General features: G+C 35.7%; 1 protein-coding gene across 1 annotated transcript in view; it reads left to right on the forward strand.

The window, feature by feature from the left end:
- The window catches only part of LOC145666052 (uncharacterized), a 39,460-nt gene extending 15,292 nt beyond the window's left edge, over positions 1-24,168 (forward strand). Inside the window, exons 4-6 of the mRNA XM_081733150.1 lie at positions 21,018-21,253; positions 23,199-23,370; positions 24,137-24,168. Coding sequence (XP_081589276.1) covers positions 21,018-21,253; positions 23,199-23,370; positions 24,137-24,168 — 440 coding nt within the window. The remainder of the gene's footprint in view (positions 1-21,017; positions 21,254-23,198; positions 23,371-24,136) is intronic.
- Positions 24,169-26,643: the final 2,475 nt, after the last annotated feature.

The following is a 26,643-nucleotide window of genomic DNA, read 5'->3' on the forward strand; positions in this document are numbered from 1 at the left end:
TGTCTAGCGAGCATAGCCTAGTGGCTAGCGTTCTTCCTTCGCAAAAGGGAGATCCTGGGTTCAAAGCTTGTGGCCTGCTACCGTGACCGGTTTTACCAGCTTTTTTCGTTGTTTCACAAAGTGAATGTCGGGATGTTATCTTTAAGCATAAATCCTGCCTGATTTTCTCCTTTCCTTTTTCCATTATTGATGTTAAAATATTCTGTTGTAAATTGGCCTTAGAAGCTGCATTTGAAATATTTTACATAAATAAATGAATGTTTAGAGCACGCCAGGCGCGCGCCCAGAATTTTTTTTGTTTAGAGGGATCCGAAGATTTTTGCAGGTCTAATACGTATATGTAGTATTTAATCTGTGTTATTCAACACCCGAAAAGACGACAAGTAATTGTTAATTAGTGCCTCTTATTAAACATGATAGAGCTAAAGATATTAAAATTGTTAGGCTATGTCAATCATTTCGATGACAAAGAAGTATACTTATAGTAAGAAAGTTCACAAATATTCGTCGATTTGCGAAGTTTTGTGGGGAGGAATCTGAATCCTGTGGATCCCCACATAGGCCTTGGTTTCGATTCCCAGTGGGAGCTAAAGTACTTTTCCGGCGTTGATTCGGTATCTTGAGACAATGGAAAAGCTTACGGTAGACTAGCGGAGTCCGGTTACGTGCTATGTGCCTTCCTTTTACTTAAGGAATAAGGATTGTTGTTTGAGGTTGCAATTCATCAAGTATAAAAGGGGGAAGGGAGTTAGTAAAATCAATCTCATGTTGAAAGTTTACACATGTAGGCCACATGGAAGACAATATTTCAATATACACTATGTAAAATATTTATATGTCAAAACTTGGTGTATATTTTCGGGTCGCGGACATAAGCTCACCGGCATTAAGCTGACCTATGTTAATGCAAAAGCGGACAAAAGCTCCCCGGACATAAGCTCACCACTAATAATATATTTGTATTATAAGATATTTACGAAATAAAGAATACAATAATGATAAGTAATTACATTTATAGATTAACTAATTTAATTGCAAAGGAAAATAAACCTGAATAAAATAAATAAGCAACGAAAAAATGACAGACGGAAAATATGACAGAAATTAAACTAGACTTTGAATATTAATATGAAGTAGATTTTTAATATTAAAATATAAACTGAAAACAGATCTGGACAAACAAAAGAATACTACTTCCTCTTACTGAAGAAAGCAATCCAACTCCCTCCCCTGTGCTGATACTTTCGTGCAGGAAAGTTTGCAGCACAGAAATATCGGTAAACGAAACTTTGGTGAAAGGATATCTCCTTGTTATTTTTTTCCACACTGGCTGAAAGTATCTCAGATATATCTCATTTTGCTTTAGAAAAACGTATGCTGGGTATGACGATTTATTAAAATATAGACTTTGACTAGTAGTAGGGGCCTAAGTCAGTAGAAAATAGCCCGGATATTTAAATGTGGGCTTTGACTACTAGTAGCCCTAGTTCCTCAATAGAAAGTAGGCTATATAACTAATGTCATATAGGAGTTATCAGACATCAGAAGAAAATATTAAGATGTTGCAGAGTTCAAATCTTAAGGCTGTCATCATACTTGCAGACCAATACTTATCAAATGAATCTCTTTCTTATTTACTAAGAACAAAACAACAACTTATGAACAATAAAAGAAAACAAAGAAAAAGAAAAAGAAAGCTTAGTGTTAGGAAATAAGAAAGGATCTTGCATCGTTTGGCCTAATCCTCGTTTCGCCTAACCAATTATCTGACACTTTTATGACAGATAAAAGATAAGCTTTATGTCCGCCATTTTAGGCGAAATAAGGATCCTCGTTTGACCTAATCCTCGTTTTGCCTAAAATGGTGGACTACAAAAAAATCTGGAGATAAAACTGGAGGGAAATTGTTCGAAAAAAAATATTCCCTATTATGTGAAGAACTGAGAAATACAAATTAGTTTTCCCATAACTAATTTGTAATAGGACTATTTGCTTTCGGAAAAAATGTTTCGACAATTGTACAGTTACTTTTCCGTTCCATTTTGAGAATATTAATGCCCCCACATGGTGTGACTATATTTGAGATGAGAGAAACAGAAAAAGTTACACCTGTTATTAATTTTGTTTAAAGGTGAGTGCTGTTTAAAAGTAACTTTTAGTTTGCAGTTTGTTTCCAAATATCTGATATTGTCAAATGGTACTGCTAATCGGTACGTTAAAGGAAATATAGTTTGTGTGTTTCTTCTTATGTAGGTGCAAAAGTTCTTTTATTGTAGATTTTGCTGATCTTTCAGACGATTTCATTCCAGTTTCAACGCTTTTTTGAAACTGCTAATGCATGTAAGAGATCCGATTGTGATTCTATTATAATTACAATTTGTATGAAATTTGTAACTATTTCGAGCTAGATCTGACAAAAGATCCCTAAATTTGCTCATAACTGAACAATGGACAATTATGATCGCAATGAGTGATTTGTGATATTCCTTTGCTGACAAATTACTCTTTGGATAATTCCACAATTCAAACATCTCAATGTGTTACTGACAAAGAAAGAAGAAAAATATATTTCATTTCTTATTATTACTTTTGAAATTACAACTTTTGAGCTGAATTTCCACTCGTTTCACATACTACAGGGAATGCCCATAGCATAAGTCTCTGAGATTCACAATGAGATTGAAATCCGGGCTTCTCGGTGGTTGTTGCAGCAGGAAGAAGTTGAATGCTCCTCCAAACAGATGGTGGCCAACCGGGATCTGTTACGATGGTGGTTGTCCTGCTGGTACACTCCATTCCCACTCGTATGACAGAAATAAAGATATAGTTGACTCTGGTGATCTTCGTGCTTCGATACAATACGGGTAAATAGTAGGTACCAAAGGTCCAAAACACTATAAATCAACATGGTCTCCGTTATCTTGTACAATTCCAACCTGACATGATTTCGTTGGGCTAGCACCAAATTATAGATCACTATCGGCGTGATGAGATTGAAATCGAGACTCATCTCACCAGGATTTGCTGGTTTAAACCAGCTGTTAAAAAAAAATGGTTTAAAGCAAAAAACGAAAAATGTTCCTAAAAGTGTAAGTGTTCGTAAAATCTTGATGAACACACATTTATGGGTTATCATGTTTCACTCCCGTATATTATTCGTATTATATTCAGACCTAAATTTTCCATTCATTACTCAAAAAGATTATACTACCAAAAAAAAAGCAACGTTTGTATTTATTTAATAAGTTTATGAATGCTTCTTTTGTGATTTTTTTATAGTTCATTATTATTGTTATGCAATTTCAAAGAAAAATTCTAAATATTGTTTCCTTTTAGTAATGTTTACTATTGATAAAATACATCGAAATGCTGTAGTTTTTTGGGGGAAAGGAGGGTTCATACAAATCCCACGAGAGGCATTTATTGAAATCAGAAGTATCTTTGGTATTTATTTATGTATAAATGGGTCAGAGCCGAAGTGGAATCAAATAATTCGTATCTTTATTCACTTTTCTTACAGATATGGAAATTAAGTCTATTTCTTCTTGTTGTTGTAATTCTCTATCTTGGACTAATAAAAGTCGTAATCAACTAACTTGGACTAAATTAGTTCTTCTGTACTCTGCAGCATTTTGAAATTGTCCATATGTAATTCTGTATAATGGTTTCACTTGTGCAACTGGTTATCTTTTTGTCCTTCTGAAATGACTCTTGACAGTTACATTAACAAGTACCTAAAGATCAGCACAACGTATTTTTACTAGGAGTCCTTCATGAGTGAGTCGGCAGACATATCGCATTTGTGGTCAATTAGTTCCGGTTTCGAGTTCAAATGGAGGACAATTTCTCTCGGATGTAAGCCCAGAAGCGGTTTGATTCCGCTTTAAGCTTATGTGACCTCTTCCAGCATAACCCGGTAGTTGCACAATAACACCAAGATGAAACAAACTTATTTCTCTCCATATGATATAAATACATACAGCAAATTATTTAAACAAAAAACCTGGTTTAAACTCAAAAATACCGGGTTTAAACAAACGAAAAAAAACGTGTTTATTTAAAAAAAAAAAAAAAACATGGTTTTTGCCAACCCTGCATCGTACCATGCTACTCGTTTTTATGGTCCAGTCACGGCATTCTGTTGCCAGTGTAAAACATTAACCGTAGTGACATATAATAAGTAGTAACCTTGTGAGTTATCGGCTTCTGAAGTCCATACGATGAAGCGAACGTTGTCTACTAACTATCTGGCTGAACCCCTTGTTCAGTTGGGTGTCCGTCTTGACTAAGGTTTACTGGTGTTCGGTGCAGTGAGCAAAGTTATGAAAACATTAATACCTTGTTCTCTTACATGTGAGTTTCTTTTTACATTGTTAAATTACTGTAGATTTCCAAATTATGCAGATTCAATATTAAAACCGGAAATATATTTATAACTTCCGGTAGCAATAGAGTGATAATGTGAGACATGCAACCTGTTTATCGGAAACTGAATTCTCATCAAAAACGATTTCTCATCATCTCTTACGATTTTTAATATTTAGGAATCAATGTTGAAACCGAAAGTTGTACTTTAGTTCTTACTTTAATAGAAGACTCAAGCTGAGATAAAATCTATTCTTAAGATTTGGAATCCATACCATAAATCGTTTGGATCGTTAGAGAACGTGTCGATATATATACGATATATTAGTAGGCCAATCGCAAAACGCGTTAAATTCACTTAAAAAAAAAAAAAAAAAAAAAAAAAAGAGAGAGAGAGATAGTGGTTGCTCTGGAAACTTTAGTTGGAAAGCTATTATTTCCAAATAGTATTCAGTAGAAAAAGCCATTTTAACTAGTTGAAAATTGAGATTGAAATATGTGCCAATTCAGGCCGGTAGCCAGCCCAAAAATGTAGGGGGGCGGCTGAAGTTAGGGGGGCCCAATCCAACCATACTATAGTTTATCATCGTATTATAGTTCATTTGCAAGCCTACCGTAAAAATTTTAGGGAGGGCAGAGAAAATTTAGGGGGGCCAGACCCCCCTAGACCCACCCTGGATACGGGCCTGTACCAATTGCCAAAACTTGTTAAATCCATCATGGCAACAGATGCAAAACCAGTTAAATCCCTCTTCCACATTCAGTTTCATTAACTGTTAAATCCCAAACCTGCAAATAACCTAATGAGAAAAGCAGAATCAAACCCGGTTAATTACATATTTCAAACAATTTGAGGTTTCGTACTGTATAGGATTAGTCTAGTAATCTGAATATTTATTGCAACTCTTCGTAATCATTCGAAATTTTATTTGGCAGAATTTGAAGTGTGTGCTTTCATTATTTTTTTTTAATTTTTAGACTGAAATTTGAAAAAAAAGAAAATGAAATCTTTAGTTTTACGTCCCACGGTTGGGGTAAAGGAGACGGTGATGATGAGAAATGAATGAAATGGTGGAATAAAGAAAGTGGGAGGAAACGGGAGAACCCCGAGAAAACCCACGAGCACGGTGTTTGTCCATCACAAAGTCCACATGGCGTGAACTGGGATCGAACCAGGGACCCCAAGCACCGAGCCACCGCACACCCTGGACTGAAAATAGAGACACTATACGTCTTAACCTAACTGTTCGTGAAACTTTTCTGTGCTTATTTGCTTTTCTTTAATAATTACAAGAAAAATGCACACAAAGTCGAAAGAAAACGATACTCTAAGCAGCGATGGTCATAATTTTGTTATCAGACAACACCAAAATTGTCTAGAAAACGTACAAGACACATGAAAAACTGGAAACGAAAAGTAGCCAAAAAGACAAGGTGAGTGGACTATCGTTAATGGTTAAAAGTCGTTTGTTTTGTATTTCAGGGTAACTCTTTACTATGAACAGAACATTGTTGGATTAGGTTCTTCTCTAAACGGTCTCTTCAGCTTCAGCAGAACCTCTTTCTTAAAATGTCTCGTGTCAATGATCATTCAAAATTGTAACATGCTTCTGGTACAACATGTCAAAAATTTTTGCCACTTATTTACCATTTCTGATTCTTTTTATGCCACTGATTTGCTCAAACTTAACATTTGCACATTTTGTTTTGCTATATTTCAAATTCATATATTGAGATAATTCGCAAATTAATATTCACCCTATGTTAGTCCATAAAAGGTTACAAACTCTTCCAAAATATAGTCATTCAGTTTAGAAATGTATACGGATAGGTATAATTAACTCCGGTTGTAGTTACGAAGGGTTTGACTATTGAAAGAAGCTCAAAGCTCACGTTTCACAAAGAGGTTTTCGAGGAATAGAAAACCGAGAAAATGGTGATGCACCAGAGGACGACGACGATTTCCATTTAGTGGATGATGATGGAGAGGAGGTTAGATAATTCATTTTTTTGCACATTTGGATCCATTGTTTTCAATTTAGAACAAAATTAATGTAGCATTTATGTATCCATATTCATTTGTGCCAATCTTGTGCAATGTATAGTTGATAATACATCCCCTCCAATATTTTAGTAGGCATAATACTGATTTCTGACTCGGACTCCCTTTCTTTTTGATAGGTTTTGTATCTTGAGCCTCAACAAAAATGGCCGCTCGTCCAGATGCAAAAGCTGTTATTTCCATCCTGTAAGGGCAAGCACTAATATGTGGGTTCCCAGAATTTAAAATCTCAATAAAGATCTGTATTACTTCTAGAAGCACCAGTTGGTGTTTAGTGGAAGTAGGGCGGGAGTTAAATTTATTTTATAATTCATCTTAGTTTTTTTTTTTTTTTTTTTTGGTATGATGATGGGGCATCAGCATCATTAAATTATTTTCAGTTCTTTTGGAAATAGCATCGTGGGGCCATTCCATTCTTTAGGAGTTAAATTGAGAGGATAATATTTAACTCAACTTAAAGCATTAAGAAAGATGTATTATTACTGGGGACTCTAATAATTTTACTGAAATGGGCTCAGATCACATTTCAGCAGGATTTATGTGCCTATGTTTATGGGATGTGGTGAACCTATTCCATGCAACATTTATACATTCATGTTAGTATTGTATCATATGGATTTTTTTTATAGAAAGTTTTATTTTCGTTTTATTATTATTGTTTACTGCTCTTTTGACATGAAATTTGCCACATACATGTCTTTGTCGATACACATACAAACATTATAAGAAATACCGGGCGATTTTGTTATCAAATTATATTCCTAAAACAACATATTTATAGACATGCGACAATAATTTTGGACATCACATGAGTGTACATACTAACGATAAAATATGAACGCTTTTTCCTTTCCTGCGCAAACCCGCGAAAGGAAAAACACATCTAAACATTTTGTAGCTAACTCCGTAAGTGACAATATCCCCTTGGAATTATTAAGCAGAGATTGTCGAATACGTCATATCAATATGTACCATTAACTTGCAGCTTTGTACAACAGCTAAACAGGAATGAATCCAGAGGTTAGGCTGATGAAAAATACCCCAGAAGTTCAGAATTCTCCCGGGAAAACCATGTAACAATTTTATATTATCTAGGTTTCAGTTTTATGTGTTTTACACCGAATGAAGCAAAAATGTAAAAAGTAAAATTTCTGTTACTCTATCTACATTATAGTAGAATCTTAACAGATATGGAGCCAATTTATAGCCACTATTATTATACTAGGGTATCTCCGAGATTTTACTTTATGCCCGTTGTTTCTAGAAAAATGAAATTCTATATTATTTTCTAAGGTTGCTAAACACATCGATTTATACAGAACACACACTCCTTGCAATAGTATTCTTGGCCTGGACTGGGTTGATATCGTCTCGAATTATAAATTTATCTCTGTCTCGTCTCGACACATCGAATCTCAGTCGAGACAGTATTGTTCGTCTCAGTATAGGTGCCATCTTTGCTTTGAAGAAAAGTGTTTTACGACTCGTGTTTATTAGAAAGTTTGTCTCCTTTGCTATAATGAAGTACATTGCATACTTGTGTATTTTTCTTCCGCAGGCTGTATATAATTGCTGAGTGTATGGCTACCAACAGTATATAGCTATGAAGATGACAGTGCCGTAACTGGGAAGTTTCCCTGGAAGGGCAAGAACTAATATTTGGGTCCGCAGAATTTAAAATCTCAATAATGATATGTATTACTTCTAGAAGCACCAATTGGTGTTTAGTGGAAGTAGAGCACGAATTACATTTATTTTACACTTTTTTTTTTTTTTTTAAGATAATGTTGGTCTAGCAGCAGTATTTTAAATTATTTTCAGTTCTTTTAGAAATGGCATAGTGGTTCCAGATAAGATCATTGAAAATATTCTCTACAAAGTGCTGGAGGCAGAACGAGAATGAATTGGAAAAGGTCTTGAGAGGGGGGAGGGAAATCCCTGCCTGTAAGCAGCACATCTGTTCGCAAAGATCAAATTGGAGCCGACAACCTTCAATGTTACCAAAAAATGTTCGTTACTCTTGATCTAAAATTAAGCGTAAAATTGAAACAATCATCCAACTTCTATTGCTTTTCGGTGTACATTTGGAGCATTTTTAGTTGTTGACTACCATACTTCATTAGATGTTCATGAAGTAAAATTTACATTATCTTAGGAGGACTGAGAAACCAATGGTAAAAGGTATAAGATCCTCGATATTTATTAGCCGAAGCGCCTTCCGTGATGCACCTTCACGATTCTGTTCAATGACAGGGGGTTGTGGTGACTCAGTGATGGAGCATTCGCCCCTGGTTTGTGTGATCTTCCGTTCAATCCAAGCTCGCGCCAAGTGGGCTTTTGTGGTGAACAAGCCTTGCGTGCGTGAATTCTCCCGTTTCTTTCCACTTTCTTGCCGTTGAACGATCCGCAGTGATAATTTCTCCTCGACACAGAAAGACATGATCTATCACCTCCACCATAAAACATTATCATATTAGCACCTTCTGCAGGTCGGTGGTGGTATTGGAAAATATGTTCCTGAAGTGATCACAATCCAACTACTGTCCTGACTGTTTTCGATTGTTGTCTAAAGTCCTGATTGTTTACAATTGCAGATCTATTTTTCACAATCTAATGCAGGAAAACTTCTCGGTTATTCCATACACTCAAAGAATGGCATACGTTTTAACGGCGATATTAGCCGATGTGACTTATGTAACCATTAATCCAACTTTTTCTATTTGCTGATTGTATGAAACCTCAAACAATAGTGTCATGATCTGTATCAAATTCGTTTACAATTTTAGGAATACTTTTCCGAAGATCTGCTTTCACAGTCATCCTGAGGAGCTCATCAGAACATGTTGTTGGTCGGTGGACGCGGGGTTTAGTTTTCAATGTTTTCACTGGCACGAAAGTTTACAAACCAATACCATATAGTGTGTTCATTCACCACTTCTGGAGCAAATGCACTTTGTATTTCGCGGCTAGATGTGAAGAATATTTTAACTTGAACTCTTGAACAAAATACCAATCGCATTTATGCGTTCTCCATTATGTATTTTCACACGATCCTGTTCAACGACAAAGGACCGCGTGGCTCAGTGATACAGCATTCACTTTTGGGCGTGGGCGAAGGTAACATGAAGTTATACAAGAATGACAACGCATTTTGGGAGTATTTGGGAACTGTGTCGGACATCTTAGCTCTTGTAGACTGGGCTCCTTTGTTGCTAATCGCCTATTTCAGCGTTCTTTATAACTCGCACACAGTGACACACCAACGGGGTCCAACGGGTCTGGAGCCCCCTCAAAACATCCTAACTCTCTATATATTTATACACTTTCTCAATAAAACTATATTTGTTCAACATGGAAATGATTGATATAGCACAAAAATTTGATTTTACACTTCATCTGTACTCTTTCTCTTATAAGAGGCCGCGGTGGTTCAGTTGCAGAGCGTTCACTTCTGGTGCATGGGGTCCCTGGTTCGATTTCCGCTCACGCTAAGTGAACTTTGTGGTGGACAAACACCGTGTACGTGGGTTTTCTCGGGGTTCTTCCGTTTCCTCCCACTTTCTTCATTCCACCATTTCATTCATTTCTCACCATCATCACCGTCTCTTTTAGCCTAGCCTAACCGTGGAAGGTAATACTGAAAGATTTCATTTCTTTTTCTTCTTTATTATTATTATTATTATTGTTATTATTATTATTATTATTATTATTATTTGCTTGTTTGTTCGAAAGCAGTGTTCCCAGAGCTACACTGACATGCTTCCGGTGTAGCACCGAGGCTACAGGAGATGCAGAGCAACAGTCTAAGGTAGGATCTAAACCATCGTAATGCCTTCAACCTCTTCCACCAAAAATCGTCCCGGGACCACGTCCATCAAAGGAGCGGGCTCTAGGTTTTAGACTAGCAGGAAGAGCATAGGCGTTACTAAAGAGGAACTACTCCCAACTAGCAACTGCTCGTTACTCCAAAGAAGAAGAGCTACTATTATTATTATTATTATTATTATTATTATTATTATTATTATTATTATTATTATTACAAATTGATTAATAATAATAATAATAATAATAATAATAATAATAATAATAATAATAATAATAATAATAATAATAATAATAATAATAATAATAATAATATTGTACAGGTGTCATAAAGGTTAGTGGTAGCCCAAGCCATCAAACCAGTATACTCCACTGTTATATATTAGTTTCCCTAATTCATAATCCTTTGTTCAGATGGGCTACTCCGTTTGACTTAGTCAAGCTTAGACAGTACTGAATGAGCAGAGTGGTAAATAATCTGTGCTCTACTGATAAATCATTTGTAAAACTAGTTTACGTATGATGTCCAGTTTGACTTATTTCATGTTTTAAAAGAAAATACATGTTAGGGCTACTCAACAAAGTAAAAAAAAAAAAAGTTCATAAAACAAAGTAGGTTTCTGTAGTGCAATATTTTCACAATTAATATTGAAACCCCAAAAGGTAATAGATTTCTTCCACTTCCAATTTTAGTAGAGGGATTAGAATACAGACGAAATGTATATTTTTGGGACGCTTAACTGATTGCAGAAAACAGCTTCTTGTTATCTATTATAGATTTATTCTATTACTCTCAACGTTAAAACAGGAAGTTTCTGATTTTCGACCACTTCCGGTCTGAATAGAGGCCCAAGACAGAAGATGGCAGCTATTTTTAGAACGCTGAATAGAATGCAGAAAACCGCTTCTTACTGTTACAATTCCTGTTCTATGGATATCACTATTGAAACCGGAAGTGGTTCATTCCTACGACTTCCGGTTTCAATTGAAGATCACTAGAGGACATGGAAGGTATTCTTGCAGTTGCGTAGCGAGAAACTCATCAAGGGGGCGTTCACACACAAGCATTTCATATATATATATATATATATATATATATATATATATATATATATATATATATGCATGGGCGCCGATCCTGGGGGAGCAAGGTGACCCGGGACCCCCCCAAAGCACATGTGGGCCCCCTTATTGCATTTAAGAAGATATAATATTTGGAATAATTTGAATGCAATTTGTTTCAAAATCCTGATATATGCTTTCTCCATCTAAATGAGGCCCCCCATTTTACAGAGAAATCCGTGTATACAGGTGCGGATCCGAGGGAAGGCTATAGGAGCTATAGTCCCCCCTTGACGATCAGGTATACACTGGTTAAAATGGGCTTCAATTCTGCTTTACACTGGATAAAGCTGCAAACTATGGTTTAGCCCCTTCCTTGTTCATATCCTGGAACCGCCACTGTATCTATCTATCTCTATCTATCTATCTATCCATCTATATATATATATATATATATATATATATATATATATATATATATACAGGGCCGGATTTAGGGACTGCAAAGGTGCACTTCCCCCCTTTGTTGTAAATATACACTATCTAAAATGAGAAGCGAGCAGTGAAAATAGCAACACATTCCGAAACTTTTTGCCATCATGTTTCTGTTTGGGGCTTAAAAGAAAGCAGAGCTTTGCAAAAGCATGATTTTCTGAAGGTTGAAGGAAAAGAATTCACCAAGCAAAATAATATAACTTTTGTCAAGTAAGTAAGAAAACATAAGGCAAGAGGAGAGAAGGACATTTTTGTCCTGCATTCCACTTGCATCCCTGTTTAAAATATTTCGGCCAGTAGTTACTGAAAAAGAAGATACAACGTACAAGACAAGTTGAGTCGAGACTGTCGGCGACCGAGCCCAGACATAATATATAATGATCTTTATTCCTTAAGCGATAATTGGAAACCAAATTTGATTTAAATCTGACCAATAGTTACCGAGAAATATAGTACCACATACAAAAGAGCCGAACCGAGCCTGTCCTTTGCCGAGTCGGCCACCAAGTATAGAGATGTTTATTCTTTGGATAATGGGCTATCTGCACACCAAATTTCGATTATATTTGGCCAGTAGTTACGAAGAAATAAAATAGAACATACAAGGCAAGCCGAGCCGAGCCTATCGCCGACCAAGCTCGGCCATCACATGTAGTGATCTTTATTCCTTTGATGATTTGGTACTTGTACATCTAATTTGGTTTAAATTTAGCTGGTACTTACCGAGGAATAAAGTACTACATACAAATATACTTAATTACATCTGGAGTAAAACTAGAAGCTCCCTTATGCTTACTAAGGAAATTAAAAAGAAATGTTCTAACATTACAAATGGAACATACTTCATGTAAGCAGAATCCACTTTCAACATTACAACACTAATGGGGAGAGCTTGAGGCGGGTGAGCCCCCCTGACTACGCCACTGCACTTTTGAGACACTTGAGAGCTATCCGAATGGGGAAAACTGCTTTCATCTACCGCTCTTGCTCTATGTAGACCAATATTTATTGAAACGAGAAATTATAGTTGAATGATCCACTTCCGGTTTTAGTAGAGAGTTAATAATAGAGATTAAATATGTTCTTTCGAAACAGAAACCCGGATCTTAATACGTATTACGTTTTCAATCTATGATGATCAATGATCAAACCGGAAATGGTTTATTTAAACCACTTTCGGTTTGAGAAGACTATTTTAATAACAAACTCACTTCCTAATTCTTGACTCTTTGTATTTTTACCAAATTTGGTGATGATCCATGAAATACTTTATTTATTTACTTTTTGTCACACATTGACACACGCGAATATGGTAAATATATAATGGTGCTTTGATAAACCACTCTAGTTATTCAAAAAAAAAACACACACACACACACACACACACACACAATGAAAACTTGATTTTTGCCATCCCTGCACACAATTAATCCGTTCTAACAACAGAAACATCGTACTGTGTGCATTTTTGTGATAAATATTATAAAATGAAAAGAAATCTATCCTCCCATAAAACAAAAGATATAGGCAAATATATAAGAAACATTTAGACTTTTTTGGTTGTACATTTGTGAGTGGAAGAGATTAAAGCTACTGCTTCGAAGGAGAATCCATCCGTTTCAACCAACAAAAGATGTAGAAAACCATTTGGAAAGACATTCCATACTGAGATTTCAAAGATCATTATCTTTGTTCTACGAAGTATTTTGTTGACACGTGAATCATACCAACTTACGCCGAAAAAGCACATTCAGATACAATAGTTGCGTCGTAAAGTTGTGGGAAATCAGTAGGAAGTGGGAGATGGGAGTGGGAAGAGAGACTGCTCAAGGCATAAATGATTATGAAACTGGAGGGGTAGACACGGGTTTCACTTTTCAAATTGTCATAATACATCCCTCCTCAGCATTTGTTCTTCGAAGAATGTCATCCATAGTAATTCATAAGGTTTGCAAGTGGTCTTTTGACTCTTTACCTGCAGTAACTCAATACGGAAGAATGCATTACAATTAATCCAAGTAATTATGTGCAAAATTGTGACAGTCATCTGAATTGTATTACTCTTTGGCAACAAAATTACCAGTTCCTAAATGCAGTATTTTCTAAGATATTTATGAATTAAAGTTTACATGTTATCTTATGAAGATTCTGAAGCCTCTGATGATGGGAAGACATCCCCTTAAGCTGTAGGTCATGTCTGACAGTGGCGTAGTCAGGGAGGATCACACGGCTCAAGCCCCCCTCCATTAGTATTGCGATGTTGAAAGTGGATTCCGCTTACATATAGCATGTTCTATTTGTGATCCTGATGTTAGGACTTTTCTTTTTAGTTCCCGGCGTAAGCTGACCGGATGTTGTACTTTTACTCCAGATGTACTGTAATTATGTGTGTGTGTATGTAGTACTTTATTCCTCGGTAACTATCAGCTAAATTTAAACCAAACTTGATGCGAAAATACTCAATTATCTAAGGAATAAAGATCACTACATGTGATGGCCGAGCTCGGCCGGCGATAGGCTCGGCTCGGCTTGCCTTGTATGTTCTATTTTATTTCTCCGTAACTACTGGCTGAATATAATCGAAATATGGTGCGCAGATAGCCCATTGTCCAAAGAATAAAGATCGCTATACTTTACAAAGCGACAGGGCAAAGGACAGGTTCGCCTTTACAACAATAAAAGAACTACGAATATATTTTGTTTGACGGAAGGTGAAGGGGCTGAAGTATAAACTTGGGTGTGAGAATGTGTTCATTTGGCCCTGTACATTGTCAGTTATTCGCTTCAAACGCCATATTTCTTACCTTTTCATGCCGGCATATGTAATGACTTCTATATATTGATTTGCTATATATTACAGGCACGCCACGAAACCTCAAGTCTGAATCCAGGAACAAGATCATATAGTTTTTTTCTTTCTTTCTTTTTTTCTTTCTTTTTTTGCAAGATATAATTTACGCAAATGTCTATCGCCAAACTGAAATATTCAGTCATCATTGGCGATCTGGCGATCGAAAATTCCAACCTGGCGACCAATTTGGTACATGGTTTTGTTCTATAACATGTTATTACTTAGGCACCAGACAAGGGTTGGAAAAAATAGTTTTATTTTTTTTTTAAAGAACAAAACATGTGTTTAAAACATAAAAAAAAGACGTTCAAAACGTTTTAAACATGTTTTAAAACAGACGAAAAAAACATGTTTTAAACATTTTTAACAGTTTAAAACACGATTTTTAACATATTTCAAAATCATGTAATAACTTATTTCTTAGGACTTTTTGCTCTTTACTAGCAACCGACCTTTTCATTTATTTTATCCTGATTTATAACACTGTGCTGGGTACAGAATATTTCAGTATAGATTAGTAATTCTCAACTTATTTCATATTCCAACCCCTTTTTATTACACCCTCTTGCGAGTGATTCTCATAAGTACTTTCTTGGTTGTAATTAGCTTTTTAGGTAGATTTTAAAATCTACCTACTGTGGAGATTTCACACAATCTATCAATATGCATGGTGAAACAAAAGTCCTCACCACCCTTGTGCGTTGAGAACGGGTTGAGGGAGAATGATGAAACTTTTAAGTGGTCTGACACATCAGATAGTGCTATCAAGCATCATGGCTGCCATCTTTGATTGGAATTCAAAATTTCAAATACAAATGGAGTCATGTTAAGTGTTTTAAGGCTAGAACTTTAGCAGAAATACGCTTGTGTGGTTACTTTAGCCTTTAAACAAGTCATTTCGGAGTTACTGCTTCTGAAAATTTCCTAATTATGCTCTTAGGGGCTAAGATCGCGTTTCATGGAGGCGGGTGTGAATTTTAATTGCAAACATTTGATTACTATTTCAGAACACGCATGCTAATAAAATTATCTTAAAATAATAAATTTTCGAAAGGTAATGATAGTTTGAAGCACACTTCATGTTGTGCTAACTTTAGAATATTTTCTGCAAGCCTATGTAATTGGTTGTTTTTTAAGTCAATAATTGATTGAAGAAAAGTAATATTTGAGGCGTTCAGAGCACTATGGATCCAAGTCCATTTTCAATAAGGTTCAGGTTTGCTCAGCAAATGAATTCTATTTCCAAACGTAATATTTTCGCAGTCAAGAGTCCGCAATAAGTATAACTAAAACCACGTTAAAGGCCGTGGGATAGTTTCATATGACAGCCGCTAGATAGAGGCGTCAATGGGGCAGGAGGCATCCGCCCCCACCTCACCCTGAATTTCAGACTTTGGGGGCAGTAAGGCAGTTTTAAAAACCTTTCGATAAGCAAGATCCAACTAAAAAAGTTTGAGGTCCTTACACCGAATAAATAAGGAGGAAATACAGATGATCGAAACTGGAAAGTTGTTCCAAATTATGTCGTTTTTTCTTCCTGTAAAACTAATGTTAAGCGATTCCAAGTTGTACGGAGACTGACAAGGTACATTCGCGAAGTGTCCCCTCGGGATTCGTGTAACATTGATTCAAATGCAAAGTTCTCCGTGGCCCAATGTGTATTGTACTAATTTAAGCGGCCCATACCGGTAATTTCCATATTTATGGGCCTTCATATATCCGGAATTCAATCATACACTACTATAACACTCGGACACAAAGTTGCTTTTAGTTTCTTTAGATTTCACTGGACATGAATATGGGCATATGCAAAACAAATTGAATCAAGTACTCCTTCTCTGGCATATGTTACTCACCTTGGCCGCCATCTTGGATTTAACTTTCGGTTTTTCAAATGGCAATAGGTTCAAATGATACATCAAATTAATGTAAACTTTTCTCGGAATTTCATTGGTGTACTGAGTTTTATCGTAGCTTGTATATACCATTAAATGTCAAGCACTTCATATTGAACCAAATAGAAAGTTATGCAGGGCCCCGTGTGTATGTGCAATCTTTTATGTGTTATCGTTGATGAAATATTCTCTGAACTTATATACATGCAGACACACAGATGTCAATACGGAAATGGTAGGTCTTCACCCAAATCTGGTCGTATCTGGATCTACATTAGGCATTTTGACAGTAATACAATACTTCCTTATTATAGTATAACATGGAAGTAATAACAATCACTCATGGAAATGTAATAAGATTATGACACCTATGTTGTAAGGAGTTTACCAGTTAGAAATTGTTTTGATTTGTCAACATCAAAAACGTAAGCGTAACTGATATTAACCTGCAATGTCTATTCCGCAAAGTGGCTGGAGGGAATGAACATGTAATACCTTCCAAATGGTACAAGCTACGGTAAAATACATTACACCAGTGAATGTAAACGTAAATGTCCGATGTAACACTTGCACCTATTTCCATTTGAAAAACCAAAAGTAAAATCTAATATGGCGGATCTAAGATGGCGGCCGGGATGGGTAACATGTGTCAGAAGCAGTACTTGATCCAATTTGTTTTTCATATGCCCATATTCATGTCCAGTTAGTAACATCTAAAGAAACTAAAATAAATTTTGTGTCCGAGCGTTATGGTAGTGTATGATAGAATTCCGGATATATGAAGGCCCATAAATATGCCAATTACCGGCATGGGCAGCTAAATTTAGTACAATACACATTAGACAGCAGAGAACTTTGTATTTAAATCATGTCATTTAAATCATGCATTTTCCTCTGTCATGTTTTGATTTGGGCTTAAATCAAAGGGAAATTTTGCAAAATCGATAGTTTAAGTCAATTTTCTAAGCGTTCAAATCAATTTTACACGAATCTCGAGGGGACACTTTGCGAATGTACCTGGTGAGAACCAACATGTAGGCTACTATATCAACGAATGCCTGCGATACATTAATTTCAGAACCGCAATTTAGAACCGCAAGAACCCTATGTTTGTTTTCTGAATACAACATGAAAAATTTATTTCCATGATAATTCTTTTATTTACTTTCTAATATCAGTTCTACAAGTAGTACAATCTTCGACTATGACACTTTCTCGCAAGTTCACTTATAAGCATTTAAACAATACAATGAACATTAAAAATCAAAGGGAGAAAAAGAGACAAAATAAACTGTAGATTACCACATTGCCACGAGAAGTCAAAACATTCACATGAGAAGAAAATAGTCTTCTGAATGGGTAGCACTTTTTGACAATTTTCTTTCTCTGGCAGATTTTTTTTTTTTTTTACAAAAATAAGATAAAATAGAAATATGTTTAAAGGTGCAAAGGCGCACGTGCACCCCGTTCCTTGTAAATATACACAACCTGAAGTGAGAAGCTAGGAGTGAAAATAGCTACACTTTCCGAAATTTTCCCCTGTCATGTTTAGATTTGGGCTTAAATCAAAGGGAAGTTTTGCAAAATCGATAGTTTAAGTCAATTTTCTAAACGTTCAACAAAAGGATTCACCGAGAACAGATACTTAGGATTTCCAGGGCATTTCCTCATTCACACCACAGGTGCCTAAAGGCATTTAAAAAAATCCAATTCAATTCAATTGTAGGCCTACTGGTAGTTATTGGTGCACCCCCGCAGAAGATCTTTTCTACCAAATCTTGTGTGTTGCTCCCCCTTGATGAGTTTCTCGCTACGCCACTGATGTCTGATATGTATTTGATTTATAAACTAAATTGCTTGCAAGCAAATGAAATGTCCTTCCTGCTTCCCTGGGGGCCAGTATATGTGTAACTTTGGTGTATGTAGCTTCGGGTTCGAGCCTTGTTGGGAAGTGAGCTCGAGCTTCAACCACATTGGTCAGTGCAAGACTGTTGTAAAATAAACATATATGGTGACTACCGGCAGTGAGCTCCTTCATGCCTAAGCGCTCAGCGTACGCGCCTTTCGCCTGGAAGACCCGGGTTCGATTCCCGGCGTGAGCACATGTGGTTTCGATTCCATGTTAATCAGTAGGTCCCGTCTCATAAAGCCTCGCTGCCGAAAAGGACGCTAAACTCCAAATCAACTCAACTATCGGCAGTGTCATCACAAGAAGTAAAAATCTTATCAATAAGCTTACATTAAAAACTTCACTCTTTGATCATTTCTCTTTTTCCTCTTTTTAAATACAGAGCAATCAAAGTAATGCTATTCTCAAAGGACATGTGCCTGAGGGCCTAAGGTGTTTACTGAATCTTAAGTATGAGGAAAAAGAAAACAGACTGAAGAATGTGGAATTTATTTGCTAGTATAATGGAGATTCTTTTAAAGCCAACCTTAGACTCCCTGTCGCCAAGGATGTTTAAACGTTACTCAAGCGTACTCCAAGACCATCTGAATTGAAGAAGATGAAATACAGGTACAAAAGGTAACCGATAAAGAAAAGAGAAACATAGAAATGGTACTGATCATAACAAAAATATGTCTACTTACACAAAAATGTTCTGCAGAATTTCAATACGTTTCATATCGCTAAAATCAAGGAACAAAACCCTTTGGGTTCGAGAGAGAACTGGTATTCAGTGGAACCAGTTTTATCTTAACAATCTCAAGCAGGTACGACATACGTGGGTATTTCGAGTAACGCTAATCCCTTGGTGACCGTAACTACAATACCAAAATGTAGAATGTTCCATTGAGTAACGTTACTCAGCGTAACATAATTCAGAGCGTACCATTTTAAAAGTTACACTGACTAATACCGTTATTAAGTAGGTGCAGAAATGGGTTACAAAATAGTAACCGTAACAGATAACAAATTGTAAATATTGCACATTTCGTTAAGTTATCCACCCTTGGTATTTCCCGGACATTGCTCCTTCCGGTTACTGGTTGTTCCGACGGATGCCGCACGATTTGGCAGGTCACCGGTTTACTTCTTTCGCAGGAATCGAAAATTGGCTCCTAACTTGGATCCCTCAAAGGACGAGATTTTTAGATGGAAGGCGAGAATTGCCTGAGAGGTGGGAAAGGGTAGTAGCCAACAATGGGCAATACTTTGATTAATCTGTTTATTCTTTTTGTTTTGAAATAAATGTATTTTTGATCCCCCCCCCCAAAAAAAGGAAAAAAAAAAGACCGAACTAATTTGTACTCCCGATATATATATATATATATAACTAGCATATATTACCCGCTTCGCTGGGTTGAAATGAAAATTTAAATGCACAACTCCATATCTCATGTGTTTAATACCCGTGAAATATGCTTGCAGTAAATGTTAACATTATATCGCCTGTCATTTATGTTAACCCGCCGAGTGACACGGTCATGCGGGTTGCATATAAATACGTTTATTTTTATACCTATGATGAATAACTAACAAAGGATTTGTACGTTATGGACACTTGAATGGTCAATTATCTCAAGACACTGGTAATTAAAAATTAAAGTGATATGATAAAAACCATCTAGGGTCCAAATCCTAATAACCCCCCAAAAATAAAAGAAATTGGTTCAGCCGTATTAGCGTGATGAGGGAACAAAGGATTTTGTACGTTCTCTTTTATATATAAGACTAGCAGCGTTCACCCCGCTTCGCTGCGGTCACCCCGGAACGCAATAAACTTTGTTACTTAGATAATTTTTACTTTTTCGCTTTCAAGTGATATGATAAAAACCATAGAAGATTGCAGTAAATGTTAACATTATATCGCCTGTCATTTATGTTAACCCGCCCCGCTTCGCTGCGGTCACCCCCGAACGCAATAAACTTTGTTAATTAGATAATTTTTACTTTTTCGCTTTCAAGTGATATGATAAAAACCATTATAACGCCTGTCATTTATGTTAACCCGCCGAGTCACAGGGTCATGCGGGTTGCATATAAATACGTTTATTTTTACCTATGATGAATAACTAACAAAGGATGGACACTTGAATGGTCCATTATCTCAAGACACTGGTAATTAAAAATTAAAGTGATATGATAAAAACCATCTAGGGTCCAAATCCTAAGAACCCCCCAAAAATGAAAGAAATCGGTTCAGCCGTATTAGCGTGATGAGCGGACAAAGGATTTGTGCGTTCTCTTTTATATATATAGATATATCGGGAAAATGTATGGTATATTTTTTGGTGATTGTTAGATTGTTTTTTCGTTCCCTAAATTTTGTTTTGGTGAAAGCATTAAATTTTGATGTTCAAACATTAAAAGGTATGGAATACCGTTAAATGTTCATGTATTGAACATGCACTTTTCAATATGACAGGGTATGAAAAATTGTTGAAAGTCATCTTTCATGTATTGAACATGCCTTTGTCGTAACAATTTTGTATATCTAATACATTATTCTGTATTCTTCAGGATGTTGCAAGTTGACAAATTCTGTTGTTCAGCTGTTGGAAATGGTATCTGATCTCAATGAGAAGATAACAAGAATAGAAGCAAAAATAGACTTCGGTCTTGGGGGAAAGTCTTCATCAGATGAAAACTGTGATGAAGGATTTGCAGTACTATCAGGTCTCCCACTTACAACAGATGCTAGTTTTAAAGAGTTCGATGCAAACATTGGGGGCAATTCTAAATTTCAACGGAAATGTGTAAGTGTCTTTTAAAATTGTTTAAACTTATTATTTTTAAAAACAAAATTTTGTGCATACTTACAACATTTAGATGTCTTTTGCTAGCTGTTTCTAACCCATCCAAATATAAGAAATTGTTTCATGGCATATTCGGCACGGGATGTACGCAAACCTGGCCCCATAAAGTGGAGGTGATCTATATATCTGCGGAAACCTTAGATCAAGGTTTGATCAAAACCAATCACCAAAAATGGGGTAGTCTCACGCATTTCGTTAGGGGGCGCTACATAACTAATTTCGGTGAAAACCTATAATTGACATTTTGAAATGTTTCGCAGTATCTCTGGATGTCTAGTTAAATAATGTTTTGATTGCTTATTATAGGTCGCCATTTCAAGGAATTTCGTGGATTTTCACCATTCTGTCCTGTAAAGGATACTATATAGAGCTTCTAATAACTTTCAGAATTTCGATTGTCTTTCATTGACTTTCAGTGGAAATTCTGAAAATTCCAGAAATTCTAGATAAGTTTTCAAATGTTATCATTTTGAAGAGAGCTTTTATTAAAACAATGAAAACTTGACGAGAACTTTCTGGAACTTCAAGATTTCCATTGAAAGTCAATGAAAATCCTCAATGTTGTTAGAAGCTCTGTTGTATCTTTTCTAGAGCACAAAGGTGAAAAATCCAGGAGTCTGAAATAGTTACCTATAATGAGCAACCAAGACAATATTACGTGAGTAGACATTTATAGACTTTATAACATTTCAGAAAATAAATTGTTTTCACAGAAATTAGTTATGTAGCGCTCCCTAGCAGAATGCTCCCGATTTTTGGTGACTGAATTTGATCTAACTTTGACCTAAGTTTTCCGGAGATACATAGATTATCTCCACTTTATAGGTTCAGATTCGCGTACATCCTGTATGAGATTTACCATTGTTATTTTTTTTTCCTACTAGATAGCACCATTAATACTCCTCATTGTGAATATAAACAACTAAAAGTAGTACTGATGGCACAGTCCGTCAATCTTCTATTTCAGTGTTCTAACTTATTAAATTTAAAAAAAAAAAAATCGTCGCTTTGCATGAGTAAAGTTGTGAATTTACGAAATACATATTTTTCTGAAGTCATGGCAATTGTATTAATTTGAAAGGGATGTTTGTATGATACTTTTTATATTGCTACTCTCACTATTTCATTGTAATAATAGAATATTGAGTGTCTGTTATTTATCTTATTGTGCTCTGAAATTAAACTTCACTTTCTGCTCACTTTTATATTGACTGTTCGCTTCTATATTCATGTGTAAGACAAAAACTTGACATTTACAACATTGGTGCTGAATACTAAATTGTCGTAAGAGTTGACATTTTGAAGTTATTAAATACGTTTCATCCGTATGCATGTTTTTTTCTATAAGTTAAATTGTGTAAAAAGTTTTCAACAACTAAGAATGTATGTGTATATTGACTATGTATATGTATAATTTTATCAAATTTGCAGAATTAAGACACATTCAAAAAGTCACACATTAAAGAATTATCTTCTTTAGCGATCATGGGAACTCGGATAGTACTACATTCCTCCACATGCTCTATGAAGTAAAAACAGTGGAGTTGGCAAAAAATGTAATGCATTTCCTAGGTTGGTTTCTTCAGCAAACAAACGAAAGTAACATTGAAAAAAAAAACTACCAATAACATTGATTGTTTAAAAGTAAGATGTATTAATCTATCCAAATTGGATCCTAGTTTTCATCAGATTTGCTGATTTATTTTTGCCACCACATTTCACATCATATAAAAGATATGTAACCTTGGCAGATAACTTAATCACAAGAAATAATTTATGGTGATTATTTGCTCTAACATTAACTAAATATTGAAAAATATTATTTATATGCATGAAATTTTTTCGCTGCATTAACACAGCACAATCGATACAATGTTACTTTCAGTTTCAAATGTTGGCGAGTGGTGGAAAAACTCCAAAACAACTAGCACAGAATATTCTTCGTCGTGTCGTGGTGGATGAAGTTGCTGAGCTGTATAGCCTCACAGGAAAGTCGGGAATAAATTGTGTGAGGAAGCTGTCGTTTGTGGAGACACAAACCTACAAGTTTATTGTTGGTAAGATTTTTTTGTGCATTTTTTTTTTAATCGTGATCGCATTGTCTTCAATGCTTGATAGTTTATAGGGTGTTTATTGGGAAAGGGCAATAATTAGGTTGTGCTCAAGCATGTCCAGAACAAGAAGTCCATATAAACTTTGTTTCAGGGATATTACTATATGAATTTGGTACATGTGGACAAGGAAATGTGTACATTGGAGTTACGTTGAAACAGTTTCATTCATTTTATGTTCCCGCTGTTATTTACCAACACTGTACACCTTTTCTTTCAACCACCCATACAGTAGCCCAAGGGTGTTAGAACAGGTGCCTAGGTGGCCATTAGACTAGCCCAAAACATCCAATCCAACGACTAGTATTTTGCGTGAAGGCACTGGGTGATAGTCGAGTGAAAACGGTTCACCGTCCATTTGGTATCACATGATGTGTAGAAAGAATACTATCCTCCAAATACGGAGGGAAAGTATTTTGCAAAAGATGAAGGTATGGTGCACTGTCAACACGAAAGTTCCATCTGGTAACTGTTCGCATGAAGCATGTTGGTTTTCCGCGGACCATTGGTGCCAATTATGAGTAGTGTTAATCCTGTAGTATCCTCCTCAGTCCTCTTTACATTAGTTACCATTCTCGTGTCTTATAGTATCACAGTACGCATTTCAACATAATTGCAGTGTACCCTTGTCACCATGCATTAAACTTCATGTAGTGATAATCTGAAACAAAGGTTTAAAACGTATATGTTTATGTAAACTTTATTGTTGTAGTCGACAAATCTGACCGCCTCTCAAATTATTGACCTTTCCTCCTGAAGCACCCTGTATATTGTTTCTTTTTGAGTAACAAATTGTTCTTTGATATAAAATATACTGTTTTGCAATAGAATGTAAGTTGAGTGTTTGTAGTAACACAGACCCCACCAAAAACAAAACAAACAGAAGAAAAGTGAGATGAGTACAGTTATGTTTAATTATTTCAATAAGTGAGGAATTTTTAATTTGATAGGTTCTTTTTCTGGCGTTAGTAGAAGCCATAAAATTCTACTATATTTACTCAATTATACCGCTGAATTGTTCCAAATTTTATTACCTTAAAACAATGATTCTCATTATAAACAATAATTTTGAAAGGCATGTGAAACATGGCCGTTGGTTCAATTCCAGATCACACAAAATATTTCCAATCCTCTCCCCACATTATTTAAACTTGTAAGACGAAAATATCATACGTCGTATATGCTTTGTAATGACTGCACTTTTTTATTTACTTAAAAAGTCACTGACAATTGCTGCAAATGATAAAAATGTCAATTAGATTGAGAGGGGAGTCATTGGTGTGGTGAGTGACTCACTGCTGGGAATGACAATTTCAGCAATCTTCAATACAGAGAGGCAGTGGGAGGGGGGGAAATCGGAGCATAAACTTCTCTGTATGCTGTATGCGAAATAGTTTTTCTTTATCTGTTCCGTATAAAAATTGCGTGAAGTATTATACTCTCGTAAATACAGCAAATATCTCATTACCAAGGTATCATTCAGACGGAAAAGGATTGCATACCAAAATTGTTGTTAGGGTTTCTCTTTCTCACTTTTGATGTTCTTATTTTAGGATTTAAGTTTACTAATGAATGTATAATTTCATATATATCAACATAGTCATATGTACATTTTTTTCTAGCATCTGCAAAAAAATTATATCCTGAGTGTTCGGAGGAGCAAATCAGGGAAGCGATAAGTGATTGGCTGCACCACGCCAAAACAAGGAGGTCACGAAGGTACGTATCACCTCTGATGTTTGGTTTTCATGTATTCGTAAGCCTTTATTTTAATATTTACATGCAATTTTGCAGCAGTTTTCAAAATAAGAACGGTTAACAAGTGGTCTCCAAGCTTTAAATTGTCACTATAATCTACATCAGAAGTCGGCAACAGGGCGGACATTTTTGCATACTTGGGACCTAGCGGGCAAGGAGGTGCGGAACTGTGCTTTTACCTTGAAATATGTGCGAGTAGCTAACGGAGTATAAAATGTGTTTGCTCTCGTAGGTAATTTATAAGCAGAAAAAAAAAAAAACCTTTGACGCAGTCATTCTTTCAACTTTATTCTCTATAATTTATACGCACCTATTCTCAACGTGTATATTAACGCTCTCCAGCGGCGTTCTCATTTTCAAAGGGGACACTAGAACAAAACTGGGCGATTCGGGGGTGTTTGAGATTTCATGATCTTTAAGACTTTTTTCTTATTCTGCGAGAACGATTATGTATTTTACAAACTATTAGAAATTTGTAGACTTATATGACACAAACAAACTTTTTCTTTTTTTTTTTTAAAGGTTAATATCGACGGAAAAGAGAGGAACATTTCATTTTTTTTTTCGTCTTGTACAGTGTTCAATATAAATATCGCAACTCGACTACAGTTTTAAGATTTTATCTTATGCAATACATTTGAAATCAATGTTCTGCAGGTTGCTGCATAATCAATCTAACCTTAAACTAACGCCTGATAGGCAGGTAACCAGCGAAATATTGATTTCAAATGCATAAAATAAAGTATTGTACTACTATAGAGTTGCGATATTTATGTGGAACACTGTACCACCTGATGATAAAAAGAAATTGACTCATTGATAGTAAAAGAAATGTTTCTTAAGAATCTTACTAGTATTGTTTAAATTCAAAATGTACATTATATTAGTTGAAAAAAAGAAGAAACCTTTACGTCAGGATTGCAACGCTGAGTTAGGAAGGAGGATAATCCGATGTCCCGTCATTGCACTATTCGATTTACAGGCACGCAGACAGAGAATATGGATTTTGCCGATCGCTTATCTAGGATATAGGATCTTTTTTTCTTACACAAATTTGCCACTGTGTTTTTGCATATTTTGGGTTAAATTTTAAGCAGTACTTAGTCTTCCAGTGTCTCAGTATCTAGTAACATGACTTGAAATATGAATATCTAAAAAAAATTATTAATAATGCCATTGTACTTGATAGCAATAAGATTTATAAATTTGTTTCACTGTGAGTCATATAAGTCAGGGGCGCACTGACAGGAAGTCCGTCGGATCTGAACCCCTATAACGTTTAATTTGTATGAAAATGAATATAATTTCAAGGGCAGGTACGTAACTTATTTGCATTTCATACTCTAAACCATCCTCGGCCGCTCGCAGAGAGGAATACAGAGTGCACTACTGTATATACTTCTGCCTATCTTGCATAACGTGGTAGAGATCAGCCAGTTATATACAATTGATAATATGGAA

Source organism: Thermobia domestica, chromosome 12 (genome assembly GCF_964235325.1).
Source record: "Thermobia domestica chromosome 12, izTheDome1.hap1.1, whole genome shotgun sequence".
Classification (NCBI taxonomy): Eukaryota; Metazoa; Arthropoda; class Insecta; order Zygentoma; family Lepismatidae; genus Thermobia; species Thermobia domestica.